General features: G+C 55.7%; 1 protein-coding gene across 3 annotated transcripts; it reads left to right on the top strand.

The window, feature by feature from the left end:
* Positions 1-537: 537 nt before the first annotated feature.
* Positions 538-12018, top strand: Tnfaip2 (TNF alpha induced protein 2). 3 transcript variants are annotated; one of them, XM_027416640.2, is made up of 12 exons: positions 538-676; positions 2971-3343; positions 3595-4225; positions 6015-6129; positions 6260-6382; positions 6529-6629; positions 7265-7363; positions 7789-7912; positions 8660-8782; positions 9048-9203; positions 9420-9541; positions 10430-12018. In XM_027416640.2, exons 2-12 carry the CDS (start codon positions 2986-2988, stop codon positions 10569-10571), a joined length of 2094 nt encoding a protein of 697 aa, XP_027272441.1. In that variant the 5' UTR covers positions 538-676; positions 2971-2985; the 3' UTR covers positions 10572-12018. The 3 variants fall into 3 exon arrangements, with proteins under 3 accessions (XP_027272441.1, XP_027272442.1, XP_027272443.1); XM_027416641.2 differs by lacking the exon at positions 538-676 and adding an exon at positions 732-1079; XM_027416642.2 differs by lacking the exon at positions 538-676 and adding an exon at positions 1417-1884.
* The last annotated feature ends 3057 nt before the right edge of the window (positions 12019-15075 follow it).

Below are 15075 nucleotides of genomic sequence, written 5' to 3'. Positions count from 1 at the left end.
CTGCAGAAGGGAATCCTGCCTGAGAAAGCTTGTTAGTAGGGGTCCCGAGGAGGCTCAGTGGGGGGTGTCTGTCATCTCTGCCTGCGTGACCCCTAGGCAAGGCGCTGCTTGCACCCAAGGCTTGGTAATGACAGGTCTTGAGAGGTCCCAGTACCGGCCGTGTGCCCAGCTACCTTAGGACGCCTCCTCCAGGAAGCTTGCCTTCCAGGCTTGCACGGACCCAGTGCTGCTCAGAGGGTAACAAACAGCCCGTGGCCGAGGCGTTGAGGTGGCAGAGGGCACACCCCAGACCTAAGTAGGTGCTGACTGTGTGACGCGGGACAGCGGCTCTGGGCGTGCGCCCCTGCTTGGCAGCCAATCAGAGACCGTCGTGGGACAATGGTCCAGCTCCTGGCGGAACCGGTGGCCCCCCTGAGACCCTTCCCTGCGCACACATACCCCGGCCACGCTGGGCCAGCTTGCTCCAGGCTGTTGGGAACAACGAAGCGACCCCGCCCCTCTTTCTAAGGGCCCGGCCCCGCCCCCAGTGCTGGAATCCGCTCGTCCTTGAGCTCCGCCCTCCCGCGGATTTTCCACGGTTGCGGCTAGTGGGGTAGGCGGAACCCGGGTGGAGCCTGCGACTATTTGAGGCTGTGCCCCGCCAGGGCCAGGGCTAAGGCGTCCTGTCCCGGACACAGTAAGTGACCTCCACCGGCGTGCCCTGTCCCTACCGCTCCTCGGAGCTAGCTAGCTAGCTTCCCCTCCAGTGCTGACCCAGGTCGCCCCCAGGACTCCCCGAGGGAATGGCCCTGAGTGGCCAAGAAGAGGCAGGCGCGACATTCCGAGGTCCCTTGACCTCCAGCGTGCGCCTCCGAATCCCTGGAGCCAGGGGGACCGGGTTCCTGGCGCGCAGCACCGGGCTCAGGGACCAGGACAACAGCTAGGGAGTCTGGGGTTTACAGTAGGAAGGTTCCAGCACACTCGGGATTCCCTGGGTATTCTCTAGTGGGGCGTGGGCGCACTCTCTTGTCACCCGGTGGAAGAGACAGTTGGTGGCAAGACCGGTGACATTCTCTGTGGACGGGGCATCTAGAATTAAGGTAGGTGACACCAGCTGCAGCCATTCCGCAAGCCTCTGAGCGGCCCCTTCCTGCCTCAGCGGGCCAGCTGGGACGGGTGTTTTAACACCACCTCATCACCCCTCCTGCTCCCTGGGGAAGCCACAGTCACAGGGACACAGGGGACTCACTCTATGTGGCCCATCGGGTGACAAGTTCCAGGCTTGTGATTTTGCCATGTCCCCGGGAAGCATTGTGCATAGCAGGGTTCATCCTCAATTCTCAAACGGCAAAACTGAGGCCTACTGAGGAAGGGGGCTGTTTAGCTCCACCATGGGGGAGAAGTGTAGCTGGTCCTCCCTCTGTACAAACAGACTGTGACACTGAGGGCAGGTGGGGCCAGATATTCAGGTTAGGGCTGAGAAGCTCCATCAGCCAGACCTGCCTTTATGGGTGTTTGTCACGCACATTGGATAGGCTGGCCCAGGCCTTAAACACTGCATGGTCTTCAGTGGAAGTCTCAGGCCTCATGAGGTTAGAGAGAGAGGTCTGTCTGTTCAGGGCACCTGGTAAAGATGACAAGAGCTGGGGTGGAGGAGCCCAGGCTTCCTGTCTAATCAGGGTGCTCTACCCATGCCCTAGTTATGGGACAAGCCCCTCAGGAAGTGGGCCGGACAGCCACGCTGGTGGAGGCAGAGAGGTATGGGAAAGAGGCCTTATCTGAGGCTGTAGAGTCTGCTGTGCTTGGGGCAAGCACCTCCCATCAGCAGGCAGAGTCAGTTTCTCCTCTGTGGTGGTGGGTCTTACGCCTGCTAGGGCTGTTGCAAGGTGCCTCCAGGTCATTTTGGTGAGTTGAAGCTACAGCTTGGGGTGTGTATTCTTGGAGACAGGGCAGGCAGGTCACCTCCTGGTAATGGGTCATACCATTACCACAGAGGCCCTATTCCTGTCTGCACCTCCTTCTGGGCTAGCCATGCTTCCTCTGGTGGTCCTCCTCACTCTGACAATCCAGATACAGTAGGGTATGTGGAGGACAAGAAAAGCCAGGCAGTCATTTGAACCAGATGCTGTGGCTTCTGACCTCATGCTATTGACCACAAGGTTATTTTAAGCTAAATAACACCCTTGCTGGTAGAGAAGAGATGGGATGGGCACCCAGGAAGGGCATAGAAACTGAAGCTTTTGTGGGGCACCCCACTTGGGAGCAAGCAGGGTAAGGTGGAAACCAGGCAGTGTAGGTCCCACATGTCACCTCTGTATCCCCGTGCCTTGCTAACATGTAAAAGGCTTTCCGGGGTCCTTTGCTTTAGGGTCTGAAGTCCCCAATCCTTAGACAGCAGAGGGGACAGGCTTTGTTCTTTTTGTGGTTCTAGTACAACAGCTGAGTTTTTTGTTGTTGGTGGTGGTGGTGGCGGGATTTTGTTTGTTTTATTTTATTTTATTTTTGCTTGTGATATATTTCTGTGACTCCCGAAGCTAGATAAGAACTGTGCAAGGAGAAGGAGGTAGGAGGCAGAGACTGATCTCAGAAGGTAGGGTGCTAGGGTCCTGTGACCACCGCATGGCTGTGAAATTTTCAGAGCTGTTGTTGCTGTCCTAAGGAAGAGCAACCTGGGTCCTGTCTCCTCGCCAGAGACTGGTAGAATCAGAGAGGTTCTCACTTCCCATGTCCCCTCCAAGAAGCTGCCCTGTCAAGGGAGGATTTACCCTACTGCAGAGACTGCACCTCAGTCTGGAAGGTCTGGGGCCTCCAGCCTTTTCCTTATCTGGGGAGACAAGTTTGTGGGCACCCATGGCCAAGGAGGAAGCAGGGCTGAGGGCCAGGAGATGGGATTTCTGGTGGCCGTACAGGTGAAATAGACTGCAAGCTGGTAGCACTCAGGCCTGGGGACCATTCATGGTGATCTCTCAAGGCTTTGTTTCCAACCTGCAGGCCTGAACCAGGGTGATGCTGAAGATGGTGACTTTCTTCCAAGGGCTTCCTGGCCAACAACAGTCTGTGCTGGGGACCTTGGACTTTCCTGGAAGCCCCCAAAAGTCACAGTCTGCATCTGAGGTGGAATCAGAGGCCTCCATGTCAGAGGCTTCCTCCGAGGACATGATGCCATCCCAAGAAACTGGGATGGCTCCGGATGAGGAGGAGGAGGAGTCCACGAAGAAGGAGAAGAAGAAGTACAAAGGACTGGCCAACATGTTCAGTGTCTTCACCAAAGGGAAGAAGAAGAAGAAAAAGAATCAGCCCAGATCCTCAGATCCTGAGGTCCAGCCCAAGCCCAGGCCCGAGTTAGATGGTCCACCGCCCACAGGTAGGCTGTGGTGGTAGTTGGGGCTGGAGTAGCAGGAAGGAAGTGGTGCAGGTTTGGGCAGGGCAGGGGCTCTTCGTAAACCACTCGGCCAGGACAGAGGGCAGGTGAGATGGCTAGGCGAGTCACCAATCTAGGAGACCGGGGTTCTCTGCCTGGCTCTTGTCTGGGACATTGGCCTCCTCCCTGGGATCCCAGCCTCCTCTTGTCCCTGGTGAGTTTGTTGGCCTAAACGCCTGGTTTCTGCGCTGCAGTGGAGGAGCTCAAGGAGGCCCTGGAGAATGGGCGGCTGGAGGCCGCGTGGCCGGTGCTGGCGTTGGAGCGGGAGCTGGAGGCTGCGGCAGCGGCGGGTGGCGCGAGCGTCGAGGAGCTGGTTCGCCAGCAGAGCAAGGTGGAGGCGCTGTACTTGCTGCTGCGCGACCAGGTGCTGGGGGTGCTGCGGCGGCCGCTGGAGGCGGCGCCCGAGAGGGTGAGCCAGGCGCTGGCCGTGGTGTCGCAGCAGGAGCTCGAGGACCGTCGGGCGGCCGGGGGACCCGTGGCAGCGGTGCTGGCGGCCACGCGCCCTCGGCGCTGGCTGCAACTGTGGAGGGGTGGCGTGGCCGAGGTGGCCGCTGAGCGTCTGGAAGCGCAGCCAGGCGCGGTGCCCGAGGGCCGCTCAGAGGTCGAGAACAGGTTCGTGCACATGGGCTGCACCATGAAGGAGGACCTGGAGGCAGTAGTGGAGAGGCTGAAACCGCTGTTTCCCGCCGAGTTCAACGTTGTGCACACCTATGCCGAGAGCTACCACCATCACTTCGCAACCCACCTGTGCACCTTGGCGCAGTTCGAGCTGTGTGAGAGGGACACCTACTTGTTGCTGCTCTGGGTGCATAACTTCTACCCCAAGTGAGCTTTGCCAGGGGATGGGATGGGTCTCCTCTGCGGGTGAAGGGTGCTGGGGCATCAGAGGCAGACATTGCCGAGCTGAAAGCCAGGGTTGAGGTGAAGAGAGTTGGGAACGGGTTGGCTTTGCACTTCAATTTCCTGGACTTTTGCCATTCTGCAGTTGGGGAAAGGGAGGCACAGAAAGCGGAACTGCGTCATTCATTCTCAAGGAGGTCCCCTATCTGAACATCGAGAAAACAGCATAGGAGGTGCTGTGACAGATGCAGCTAGACATTTGGGAGCCCCAGAGCACGGGGCTTGCGAGCAGACCAGATCTGGGGGAGTCAGGGAGTCTTATCTATTGAGTCAGTTCTCACTGTAATGGATGTACAATCAGGCAGGGAGGGGACAGAACAAACAAGGAGGAAGTGACAGGGAGGACGGCATTCCAGGCAAGGGGAGTGACATCCTAGGAGCTGAGCTTAACCCCAAGCAAGAGAGCCAGCAGCCGTGGAATGGCACTAGGTGTTCCTCTTGGGGAATCTCTCTCAGACAGTGTTGCCCTGGGAGCCCACTGGGATCTGGCTCACCTCAGGTGAAAGGCTGGCTGTGCCAATTGCCTAATTGGTACTCAGTTGGGCCCAGCCTCAGGCATCGTTTGATTGGCCCAGAATCCATGGATCCCAGAATGTTCCTGCCATCCACACCAGCTGGGCGAGAGTGACTTTTATTACAGGGTGGAAATGTCCGCAGCACTAGAACCAGGCATTCTTACTGATTCCGCCGACCTGAGTGTAAAGTCTACAAGAGGGAGGCTGCCGGTACTGACAGTGTGAGCAGTGTGTGAGCAGCTTGTTAGGTGCTGAGCCAGCCTCCCATGGGAGGGAGGGCCAGAGAAGGGCCACAGCAGGTGGTGGGTGAAGAGCCAGCATCACACAGGGAAGACAGGCAGGGACTTCCAGAGATGGCTGGGCCCTGATATAGTTCCTGTTGGTTTGACCTGACTCACCAGGAAATGCCAAGCACTCAAACCCCCTTCCTGGTCACCTTCCTGCCCCTGTGATACTTTGGGGTCTCCTGACTTGGGGCGCAGCTGCAAAGCAGGAAGCTAAGGCTGGCCTGAATGTGGAGTTCAAGGGAGGCTTGTCCAGGCCTGTGAGGACCCAATTGTGACTCGCATTCATCCAAACTGGGTGAAAGGCAGAGAGAGGGCGAGTCTTGATGTTTCAGGCAAACAAAGGGCCTTGGGCACTTCCAGGGCCGGGCAGGTCCCCTGGAAACTCTGAGGCCACTTGAGGCACCGAGAGAATTCTATAGAGCTGTTCTAGGGCAGCCTTTCCTGTTCAGCCACAAGGCTGATTTGGTGGGAGTGGTGGGGCTGACTCGTAGGGCCAGTGGGGCCAGAAGCTGTGTTGTATCTGTGCAAAAGGGGAAGCCCAGTAGACAAGCAGAAAGCTGGCTCTGGGGGCGAAGGCACTGTTGGTGGTCAGCGCAGAAGCAAAGGAAAGGAAGATCCCTCAGGGGGCTGGGCAAGAGAGGATGCTGGCTGGTGGGGGTGTGGGCAGCCTCCAGGCCACGAGGTCTGGGGATCTGGTTTAGAGTAGGAGGAGTGGGTGGGGAGAGTAAGAAGAGGCAGGATGACTCCAGCTAGAACTGAGTTGAATGTGGACGTGGGGAAAGGGGGGCACGGGGAATGGGGGAGCCAGGGAGCCGACAGAAACCACAACACTGTCTGCGGCTGCTGAGTTGGTTGCCTACAGGGCTGGGGCGCTGCTATCATTCCCTCATGCCAGTGTCTCTCTGCCCACAGTGAGATTCTGAACAGCCCCAAATTGGCAAAGGAGCTAGAGGGTATCAAGCTTGGGAGCCTCCTGCCCCCTAAACAGACCAGGTTGCTGGAGGCTGTGTTCCTGTCCAATGAGGTGGTGAGTGCAAACGCTGGGGGTGGGGCCTGACAGGGCTAGTGCAAGGGAAGGCCCCCGGCTGGATGCAGGATACGACAGACACTTTTGGTGACAGGTTTAGTGCTACTGTGACCGGTGTCTTTCCCCCTAGACCAATGTGAAGTTGCTGATGACCCGAGCCTTAGAGCTGGAGTCTCAACGCTGGGCCCAGGATGTGGCTCCCCAGAGCCTGGATGGCCACTACCACAGCGAACTGGCAATTGACATCATCCAGGTACCACTAACTGCCACCCTAGGCCCATGGTGAACAGAGACAGCCACAGATCACCTCTGATGGAGCCCATATCCCAGCATGCACCTCCCTCCCATGCTCTGGCCCCGCCCCGGTTCTGAGGGCCACCTGCTATGTTTATCCTGCAGATCCTCTCACAAGGCCAGGGCAAGGCTGAGAACCTCACTTCTGAAGTGGGGGTACAGATAAAGCAGCTGCTATTGATGGAGCTGGCTGCACTACTGAGGAGGTAGGCGTGTCCACAGCACACAGGGGCCCCAGCACCTCTGAGAGCTGTGGCTTCTCCTTGCGCTTAGGGTTGGTGGGAGGGGACCGCGCGGGGGGGGGGCGGGGTGTATTCCAAGCTAAGTCGTCCTGTCCTGCCCTTGTCAACTACAGCGCAGGGTCCTTTGCCCCTGTCCCAATCCAGAGCACCAAGAGCCCCGGGTGGGGTAACTTCCTCAGGGAGTTGGTGCCTCCTGACGCCATCATCAGCAAAGCTCCCTAGCATAGAAGTTTGTAGCTTAAAAGAAGACACCCGTGAGGAATGGAGGCCCTGCTTCCCCTTCCCCTGACATCCTCAGAATTAACTTGGCTTCCTCCCACTTCTGAGAACACCATCAGCCCACTATTAACACACTTTGGCCTACCAGCTATAGAGGAGGGGCTAGGAAAAGAACAGGAACCCGGAGTCAGGCAGCACTTTCTCTGGAGCCCAAATGGGGCACTGCCTCATTTTTGCAGCTTGTAATATGATGTTTAGGAGCTCATGGCCCCTCCCTGGATCTTGGGGAGATCGGCAACCCAAAGACTGAGGGGGAGCGGCTTCTATTGTCCCAGTGTTTGAACTGGTGCTGAAGGTCCGTTCCCCTCTGGTTTTGTCAGCTACCAGCGCACCTTTGATGAATTTCTAGAGAAAAGCAAACTGCTGAGAAATTACAGGGCCAACATCATGGCCAACATCAACAACTGCCTGTCCTTCGGGTGAGAGCTCTGGGCAGAGCCGCCCGCCCGCCTGATGGAAAGGGGGCAGACGGCAGGTGGGGCACAGAAGGGGAATTACGGGTCACAAGGCTGTGAGGAAATGACAGAGCCTGGAGCAGCCACAGCTAAGGGGTGGGTGCTGAAGTAGTCAGCAGGATGCAATTGATATATTTATTGCTTTAGCTTTATCAGAAAATTGAGAAGCAGAAGACGAACTAAGGGTGGAGAGCAAGAGACTTGCAAAAGGCAGGAAGGATGTGCCCGGGGCATGGGGCTTACATGGGAAGCTTGGGCTGGATGCCCAAGCAGTAGAGAACTGCTTCGTGTCCTAGAGCAAGGACCTAATTGAGGAAGACTAGGCCAAGGACCACTGTAGTGTTGGAGGCTGGGCAGGCTGTCATGGCCTCCTTCCGTTCACTCTCCAGGACATCCATGGAGCAGAAGTGGCAGATACCTCAGGAGTCCCTGAGGCACCTGTTGGATCCCTTGAAAGATCTTAGGGCTCATGGCTTTGACGCCTTGCTGCAGGGCCTGTTCGCAGAACTGAAGGTATCTGGAGGCCCATTCTGGGGCGCATCCTGAAGCCCGGCACAGGAGGGAAACAGGGGGAGGGGTAGTAGAAGCCCCAGCCTCAGGCCTGTGGGAGGCACAGGAGGGAGGTGCAGCATGGCTGGGGATGTCCAAGTGGTGGGTCCCTGAAGTGCTCCCCAGCTGACACACCCCACGTTCTGGCTTTGCCTTGGCCTGGAGGGGTCACAGAGCCGGGAGCATCTGGAGAAGTGTTCATCCTCCACTCCCCGCCCCCTGCCATTCCTGGCTCCCATCTCCTAGGGCTCAGGACCTTTGCTAGCTGGATTCCATCTCCTGGGTGGGTGCCCCTTAGAAAGCAGGGCAGAGGTTCCAGGATCAGTGTCAGCACTGGAGGTCCAAAGGGCAGCCAGGATATATGGGAAGCCCATGGGGTGACCCTGAGTGACCTGGCAAAGGGCTCAGCTCAGCCAAGCACAAGGCCTTGTTTATGCAGGAATTTATTTATTTAAGAGAGAGGCAGTGGAAAAGACCTCGGGGCTGCACACAGGCTGTCCTGGCTCTCCTGAGCCACAGCTGCATGACCTTGGAAGAAAGGTACACACAGACTACCTCTGCTTCTGATCTGAGAGCAGGAACCTCAAAGTTAGCCAGGTCCTGAAAAGCCCTTGGGGCCCTGCGGTCATGAGTGTCTATGTGAGGGTGTCTGTGCCTGGCTGCCCTTCCTTTCTGGACATGACCAGACATCCTGCCTCTCGCCTGCCCCAGCCACTGTTCAAGAAGTTCACACAGACCCGCTGGGCAACGCCGGTGGAGACCCTGGAGGAAATCATCAGTACTGTGGACGTCAGCCTGCCTGAGTTTTCAGAACTGAAGGACTGTTTCCGGGAGGTGAGAAAGCTCAGGAGTGGACCTGGGCAGGGGGGTTGGCAAAGTCTGAACACCCACGCTAACTAGCAGTGTTTATACCCCAAACCCACACGTGTTTACACATGCACAAGGGAAATTCGGACACCTGTGCTCACACTTTTGCCTCTATGTATTCCTGGAGTTTTGCCTTGGAAGCTTTAATTCGGGGGTGGGAGTGGGGATGAGCCCCCTTTGGGGACGGGGGTGGGGTGCGCCCCCTCATGTGCCTTGGCTTCTGCCCGCCCAGGAGCTCATGGAGGCCGTGCACCTGCACCTGGTAAAAGAGTACATCATCCGACTCAGCAAACGGCGCCTGGTCCTCAAGACCGAGGAGCAGCAGCAGCAGCTGGCGCGGCACATCCTGACCAATGCTGATGTCATTCAACATTTCTGCACTCAGAATGTGAGCACTCCCTCACCCCACCCCCACCCCACCCCCACCCCGAGAGTCCTGAACAGCCAGCCCACAGCCTCTCCAAGCCTGGCCATCTAGCTACTGCTCTCTCAGTACCCCCGGGGGAAAGGGATATATGTATGTATGTCCGTATGTATGTATGTATGTATGTATGTATGTATTATGTATAGATCTATCATCCACCAACCATCTCTCTGCTTCCAGGGATCCCCTGCAACCTGGCTGCACCAGGCCCTTCCTAAGCTCGCTGAGATCATTCGTCTACAAGATTCCAGTGCCATTAAGATTGAGGTGGCCACATATGCCACCTTGTACCCTGACTTCAGGTGAGCACTAGAGGCCCTCGGGAACGGAGTAGTGGGTTTGTCCCTGCCAGGTCCCACTGTACTCTGAGCAGTGACAGGAGTCCCCTCAAGACCCACTCAACAGCTAAGACTCCACCAAGGTGGGTTCATAATGTCTGACCCTCAGTCTGGGAGTGACCTGGGTGACCTTGTACCCTCCTGTTCCTGTTAAGGACCTGTCTGAGGACTTGGTGAACCATGGAAGGTGTTCCTTCCCAGGCTGTGTCCTGGATGTGACTGGGGTTGACGTAACTTAGCCTAGTCTGGTCTGCAGCTGAGCCCTCCACCTCTCCAATCATCTATCTACATAGATTGACCTCTCTGCACACAAGCCCCATCCACTTGTCTACCGGCCCACTCTCCGTCTGTCCTTATGCTCACCACTAGACTGATCCGTCTGCCCGTCCTTCCAGTTATCGTCCATCCTTCTGTTTACCCATGTATCCACCTCCACCCATCCCCCACCTTTCCATACCTGACAGTTACCCCTCCATCCTTCCCGCACCTTACAGCCTGGGTGAGGGCTACCCATGATGAGAGGTGATCAGGCAGAAAGAGAAAATTCCAAGTTGTAGAGTTCAGTCATCTGGAGTTACAGGGGATGCCGTCCAGAGATGGCAAAGCCATCTAGAGAAGTGACATTTAGCTGAAACTTTAGGAGTCAGCCATGGCAACGGTGTAAGGGGAGATGTTCTGGGGGAACAGCCAGTATGGAGGCCTGACAGGCTGGAGAGGGGAGGAGACAAGGAGGGCAAGGCTACCTACTGGGCACAGCAGCTGGCTGCAGGTTTTGTGGCAGGGCCTGCAGTCAGAGAAGCCAGCAAGAGCTGTGAGCAGTGGGACTGACAGGATATTCTTCTCTCTTGCCAGCAAAGGCCACCTGAACGCCATCCTGGCCATCAAGGGAAATCTCCCAAGCAGCGAGGTTAGGAGTATCCGGAATATACTGGACATCAACACAGGGCTGCAGGAGCCTTCCAGGCCGCTGTTTGCACTTATAAAAGTTGGTTAGCTTTTCCAAATGTCTGATGTGCTGATGAGCATGCAGCCAGCATCAGACACCTCCCTAGTTGGGGATGCTCAATGTTGCCCCTAGTTGGGGCAACACCACCGTGACCCATCATCACCAGGCCCCCACATTCTGCTGCTGCTGTTGGAGTGGACAGACCACTGTCCAGTGGGGCCCGGAACCCACCGTGGGGAATTGACCTGTGAGCACACAAGAAATTTCTCGTAAAGGATGGTTCTTCTTGGGCAGAGTGCCCTCTGCCTTCCTACATTAGTCTGTCTTCTAATGCCACCCCCCCCCCTGGTCAGGTGGCTCTGAGTAGCCCCCTCCCTAGGACCAGTGATGAAGCCTCATCCTGCTCCTTCATGGGCTGCCATTGCATACAGCTGAAAACAAAGGAAGAAGGAAAAGCTAACCTCTGATCTGGGGCCCGGAAGGAGGCTTGTGAAACACCGTGGCAGATCTAGCATCAGAACCACTTCCAGAGCAGGCCCTGGCCCTGCAAGTAGCTCCTGGTACCACTAAGCCAGGAGGACCTGCTTCTTCACACCCTATGGCTGCCCCTGTGCGTGTATATGTTTGGGGGGGGTGACCCAGAGGGTCTTGGCAGAGCCCGGGACCTCATGGGTTCTCTTAGGTTGTACTTCCCCCCAGGCAGGAGCAAGCACCTCTAGGCTGGCCCTCCGAAGTCTGGGTGGGAACACAGGAGTCCAGCAAGTGCCTGATTAGCTTCCTGTTGGTCTGTACCACGTCTCCACACCTCGAACTTTCCTCACAGTTGGAATCTAAGTGTGGTCAGGCCCCACTGCTTTTGGAGACCCTGGGAGGAGTCATTTCCTGGACTTTCCCAGTTGTTAGAGGCTACCCACATCTCTTGTCTGAGACCCTTGTGCCTTCAGAGCCAGGGAAAGCTACCATGTCCTTCACGCCACTGTGTCCTTCACATATACTGCTTTATCAATCCCTCTGTGGTTTAGAACCCCAGTGATTGCACTGAATCTGCCTGGAGACTTATTAGCAGCCTTGATTCCAGCTGCAAATTTAATTCCTGTTTGCCATATCACCCAGTAGTTGTTGTCTCTGGGGACCAATGGGTCCCACACCTGGAAAACATGAAGCACCTGCTACTCCTCTCCAGCCATGAAAGCCCTTCTCAGCACTGACCCAGCCTTGACTACTCCTCATGGTTCAAGGCTGGGATTTGAAGCCCTTCCTCCAGATTTGTCCCCTTTCCCAGGTACTTGCCTTACAAAACTGGCCAGGAACTGGCCACTGTGAGCAATGCACAAAGGCCTTCATATTTTTGTAGATGTTAGCTTGTTTGATGACATTCATATTGTTGATATTATTTTTATAGTGTTGATTTTGTGTGCATGTACTCAGGACGGAATTTAGGGTGGTTGTGGGTTGTTTTTTTATAAAGCTTGATATAAAACTGATTTCAAAAGTGGCTGTGGAGTGGTTTATTTGGAGAAGTGCAAAGCTAGGGGAGGGCCTGGGATAGCTCTAGGGGCTTCTTCAACCTCCTGTTGTCTGCAAATTCTCTCTTCTCTGTTCTGGTTCAGAGTCACAGTCCTGGCTGCCCAGCTCTGTGATCCAACCTATCAAATGCTGTGCCCTTTCATGAACCTAGGCCCAATCCTTCATCCCTCCCTGTGTCTTTGCCTTTAAGTTGGTAACTGGTAATCCTGAGGATGGGGGTATGAAGGCTGGTGGAAAGGTGAGGTGTGGGCTCCGGTCATGTTAACTCCATGATGGACTCAAGTGAACAAGACGCTCCTGGTTTATACACAGCCAGAAGGGCATAATGGCCGCCTCCTCTGCACCTCACTTCTGACCTGGTATTTGGGCAGAGCTGAGTGTCTAGGGGAAAAGGGGAATGACAACCCCACTCCACAAAGTTCAAGAAAGATTCTAGGGGGTGGTGAGGAGTTGATGACCGCCTCCCATAAAGGGACTTGTGTGTGTGTGTGTATGTGTGTGTGTGTGTGTGTGTGCATGCGTGTGTGTGTGTGTGTGTGTGTGTGTGTGTGTGTGTGTGAGAGAGAGAGAGAGAGAGAGAGAGAGAGAGAGAGAGAGAGTGAGTGTGTGTGGTGCTGCTGGAGAATTTCATGGCATGAGGATGGGATGAATCCCACCACAAACAAAGTGGGAAGACAGGCTGGCAGGAGACCCAAAGGACATCTGGGGCAGGACCTCTCAGTGCCAGCCTCTGGCTGCAGATTTGTGTTGGTTTGAGTCTCCTTCACAGAGCCCAGGGAATTGGGGTTCTTACCTGGGACCTCCCTGCTAGCATGAGAGGATATCCCTAAACTGGGCCAAAGGAGCACACAGAGTACACTGAGCCCCAATGTGCCAAGGAGCCAAGTGAAGAATGACAGTGCCTGGGTGACCCCAGAGGTTCCTAGCTCTTGGTAAGGGTAAGGCCCGCCTCATCACCTACCAACCTAGCTGCCACTTGAGGTCTACATCAGTCATTTCTCCAGGAAAATCCTAAAATAAGCAAGATTTGCCCCCAGAGAGGGGAAGTGAGTCACCAGGCCTTGGGGTAGAGGCTCTGTTTAGCAGCAGGCCAGCAGGCTCCAGAACTCTGACGCAGGGGCGAGGTTACTGCCTGATCCCATCTCTGCCATTGGAAGCAGAGTTGTTCCTCCATCAGGGTCCACAGTGAAGGGCTCATTTCCTTGATACCCACTGTTTTCAGCAGTCCACACAAACACCGAGTTAAAAAAAAAAAAACAGTTGAGAGCTAAATGCAGCAGGGGCCACTGGAGGTGGCTCTAGCTGCGGCTTCGTGGGGGACTGGCTGAAAGAGAAGACTGTTGGCTGAGATCCCAGACCAGAGGAGCCCCTAAGCACAGACCTGGACTGAGTGCCATTTGGACAAAAGCAGGGATATGGGAGCTGGGAAGAGTCGGGCTGTAGGGAAAAGGTGGTGGACTTTGAGTGAAAGCAAAGCAGGGGAGGAAGTCTGTCAGGAAGGCTGGAAAGCAAGGGTGAGACACACAGACAAGGGTCAAGTTCGTTCCAGCTGTAAAGCAAGGTGTTAGAGACTTTTGAAGAGAGGATTTAGTGATTTAGGACCTGGAGGGCCACCTCAGGCTGCTCCCTTGAAAATGGAAGACAGAGGAAACCCAGGAGAATTCCTAAGGAGTACTGAGCTCCCCAGGGGAGAGAGGAAGGGCAGGGAGGGCTCTGTGACAGAGGTGGGTGAGCTCTGTGCAAAAAGCAATTCATCAGCTGTGGTCTGAGGCTTGGCTTCCAGAAGTGAGGAAGGCCTTTCAGGGTTGGGGAGCCTGGGGGGCTCGGGGAGGAACTGAGCCAAACTCCGTTTGAGAAGTCTCCAGAAGGGGATTGTGCCTCATTGCCAAGATTCGAGTAATGACAGCTCCCTGGGTAAGGTTGTCGGGCACCAGTTCTGAGGTTATCTTCGCACAGGCCTGTGGAGGCGGGGTGTGAGACTAGCAGACAGACCTCACACCTGGGAGCCAGCTATGCCCTTTCTACCTCATCTGAAGTCCAGCAATTACACAAGGTGACAGGGACATCGGGTCAGTAACTTCCATTGTCGCAGCCAAATACTGGAAACTCCCAAAGTGCCCATCAGTGGGCAGCTGGGAATAACCTCAGCTCACCCAACAATGGAGGCCTGTGTGGGAGTGAAGAAAGGGAGGATGGTCCCTCTGTGCTGACTAGAAAAGTCAGATCGTATAATGTTCCAGGAAAGCACAGTGCCATATTCTGCCTTCACGTAAATGCAGCTGGAAGATGATTGTACACTCGAATTTGCTTATGAGTCTATCTGGAGTGATTTTGGGATTGACATGTGTAGGTATTAGCATTTTATAATTCACACACCCACTCAGGTGAGGAACTGGAAGTAGGTGGTGCCGGAGCCTGGGGAGTCGGAAGGAGCTATGGCTTTTCTGGTGTAGGATGGCCCAGCCACCGTCGGCATCTGGTTGGAGCAGGCAGACCACTCCAGCCAGGTTCAGTGCTCAAGTGCAGATCAGGAGTGATGGTGTTGGGTTCCTAACAGAGAGTGAGCACAGCTGAGGCACGAGGGGCTGGCTGGGTAGATGCTCTCACAGAGGAACCATGGGATCTCAGCAGGCAGGGAGAATGGGGCATGCACAAAGGGCAAGGAACTCTGACACAGTGATGTGTTGAAGGATGGACTCCCAGCGGTGGGGGAGTTATAGGAGAAAGTAAGGGCAGGGGCAGGACTCCTGTGTCACAGAGGGGACCCTGGTGAGCTGCTACAGTGCAGATCAGGAAAGGGCTGGGGTGTCACCCAGAGAGTGTGGCTGACATCACGGGGAGCAGAGAAGTCAAGGAACTACTTGCTGATGGGGGCAGCAGCTGCTGTCCTTGGAGAATCCAGGGTGAGGCCGGAGAGAGGGGAGCAGGTGACAGCAGCATGAGTTCAGAGCAAAAGCACAGAGTGGGTGCGCTGACCTCAGCAAGGCCTTCCCTGAACTGAGGCAAGGGGATAGTTCTCAGTTTA

Source organism: Cricetulus griseus, chromosome 5 (genome assembly GCF_003668045.3).
Source record: "Cricetulus griseus strain 17A/GY chromosome 5, alternate assembly CriGri-PICRH-1.0, whole genome shotgun sequence".
In the NCBI taxonomy this organism is placed as follows: Eukaryota; Metazoa; Chordata; class Mammalia; order Rodentia; family Cricetidae; genus Cricetulus; species Cricetulus griseus.
This window is presented reverse-complemented; position numbering and strand designations above follow the sequence as displayed.

Coding starts and splice junctions, on each gene's coding strand:
- Tnfaip2 (XM_027416640.2), top strand. CDS start 2,986: ATGCTGAAGATGGTGACTTTCTTCCAAGGGCTTCCTGGCCAACAACAG. Junction 4,226..6,014: donor GTGCATAACTTCTACCCCAA/GTGAGCTTTGCC, acceptor CTCTGCCCACAG/TGAGATTCTGAACAGCCCCA. Junction 9,542..10,429: donor ACCTTGTACCCTGACTTCAG/GTGAGCACTAGA, acceptor CTCTCTTGCCAG/CAAAGGCCACCTGAACGCCA.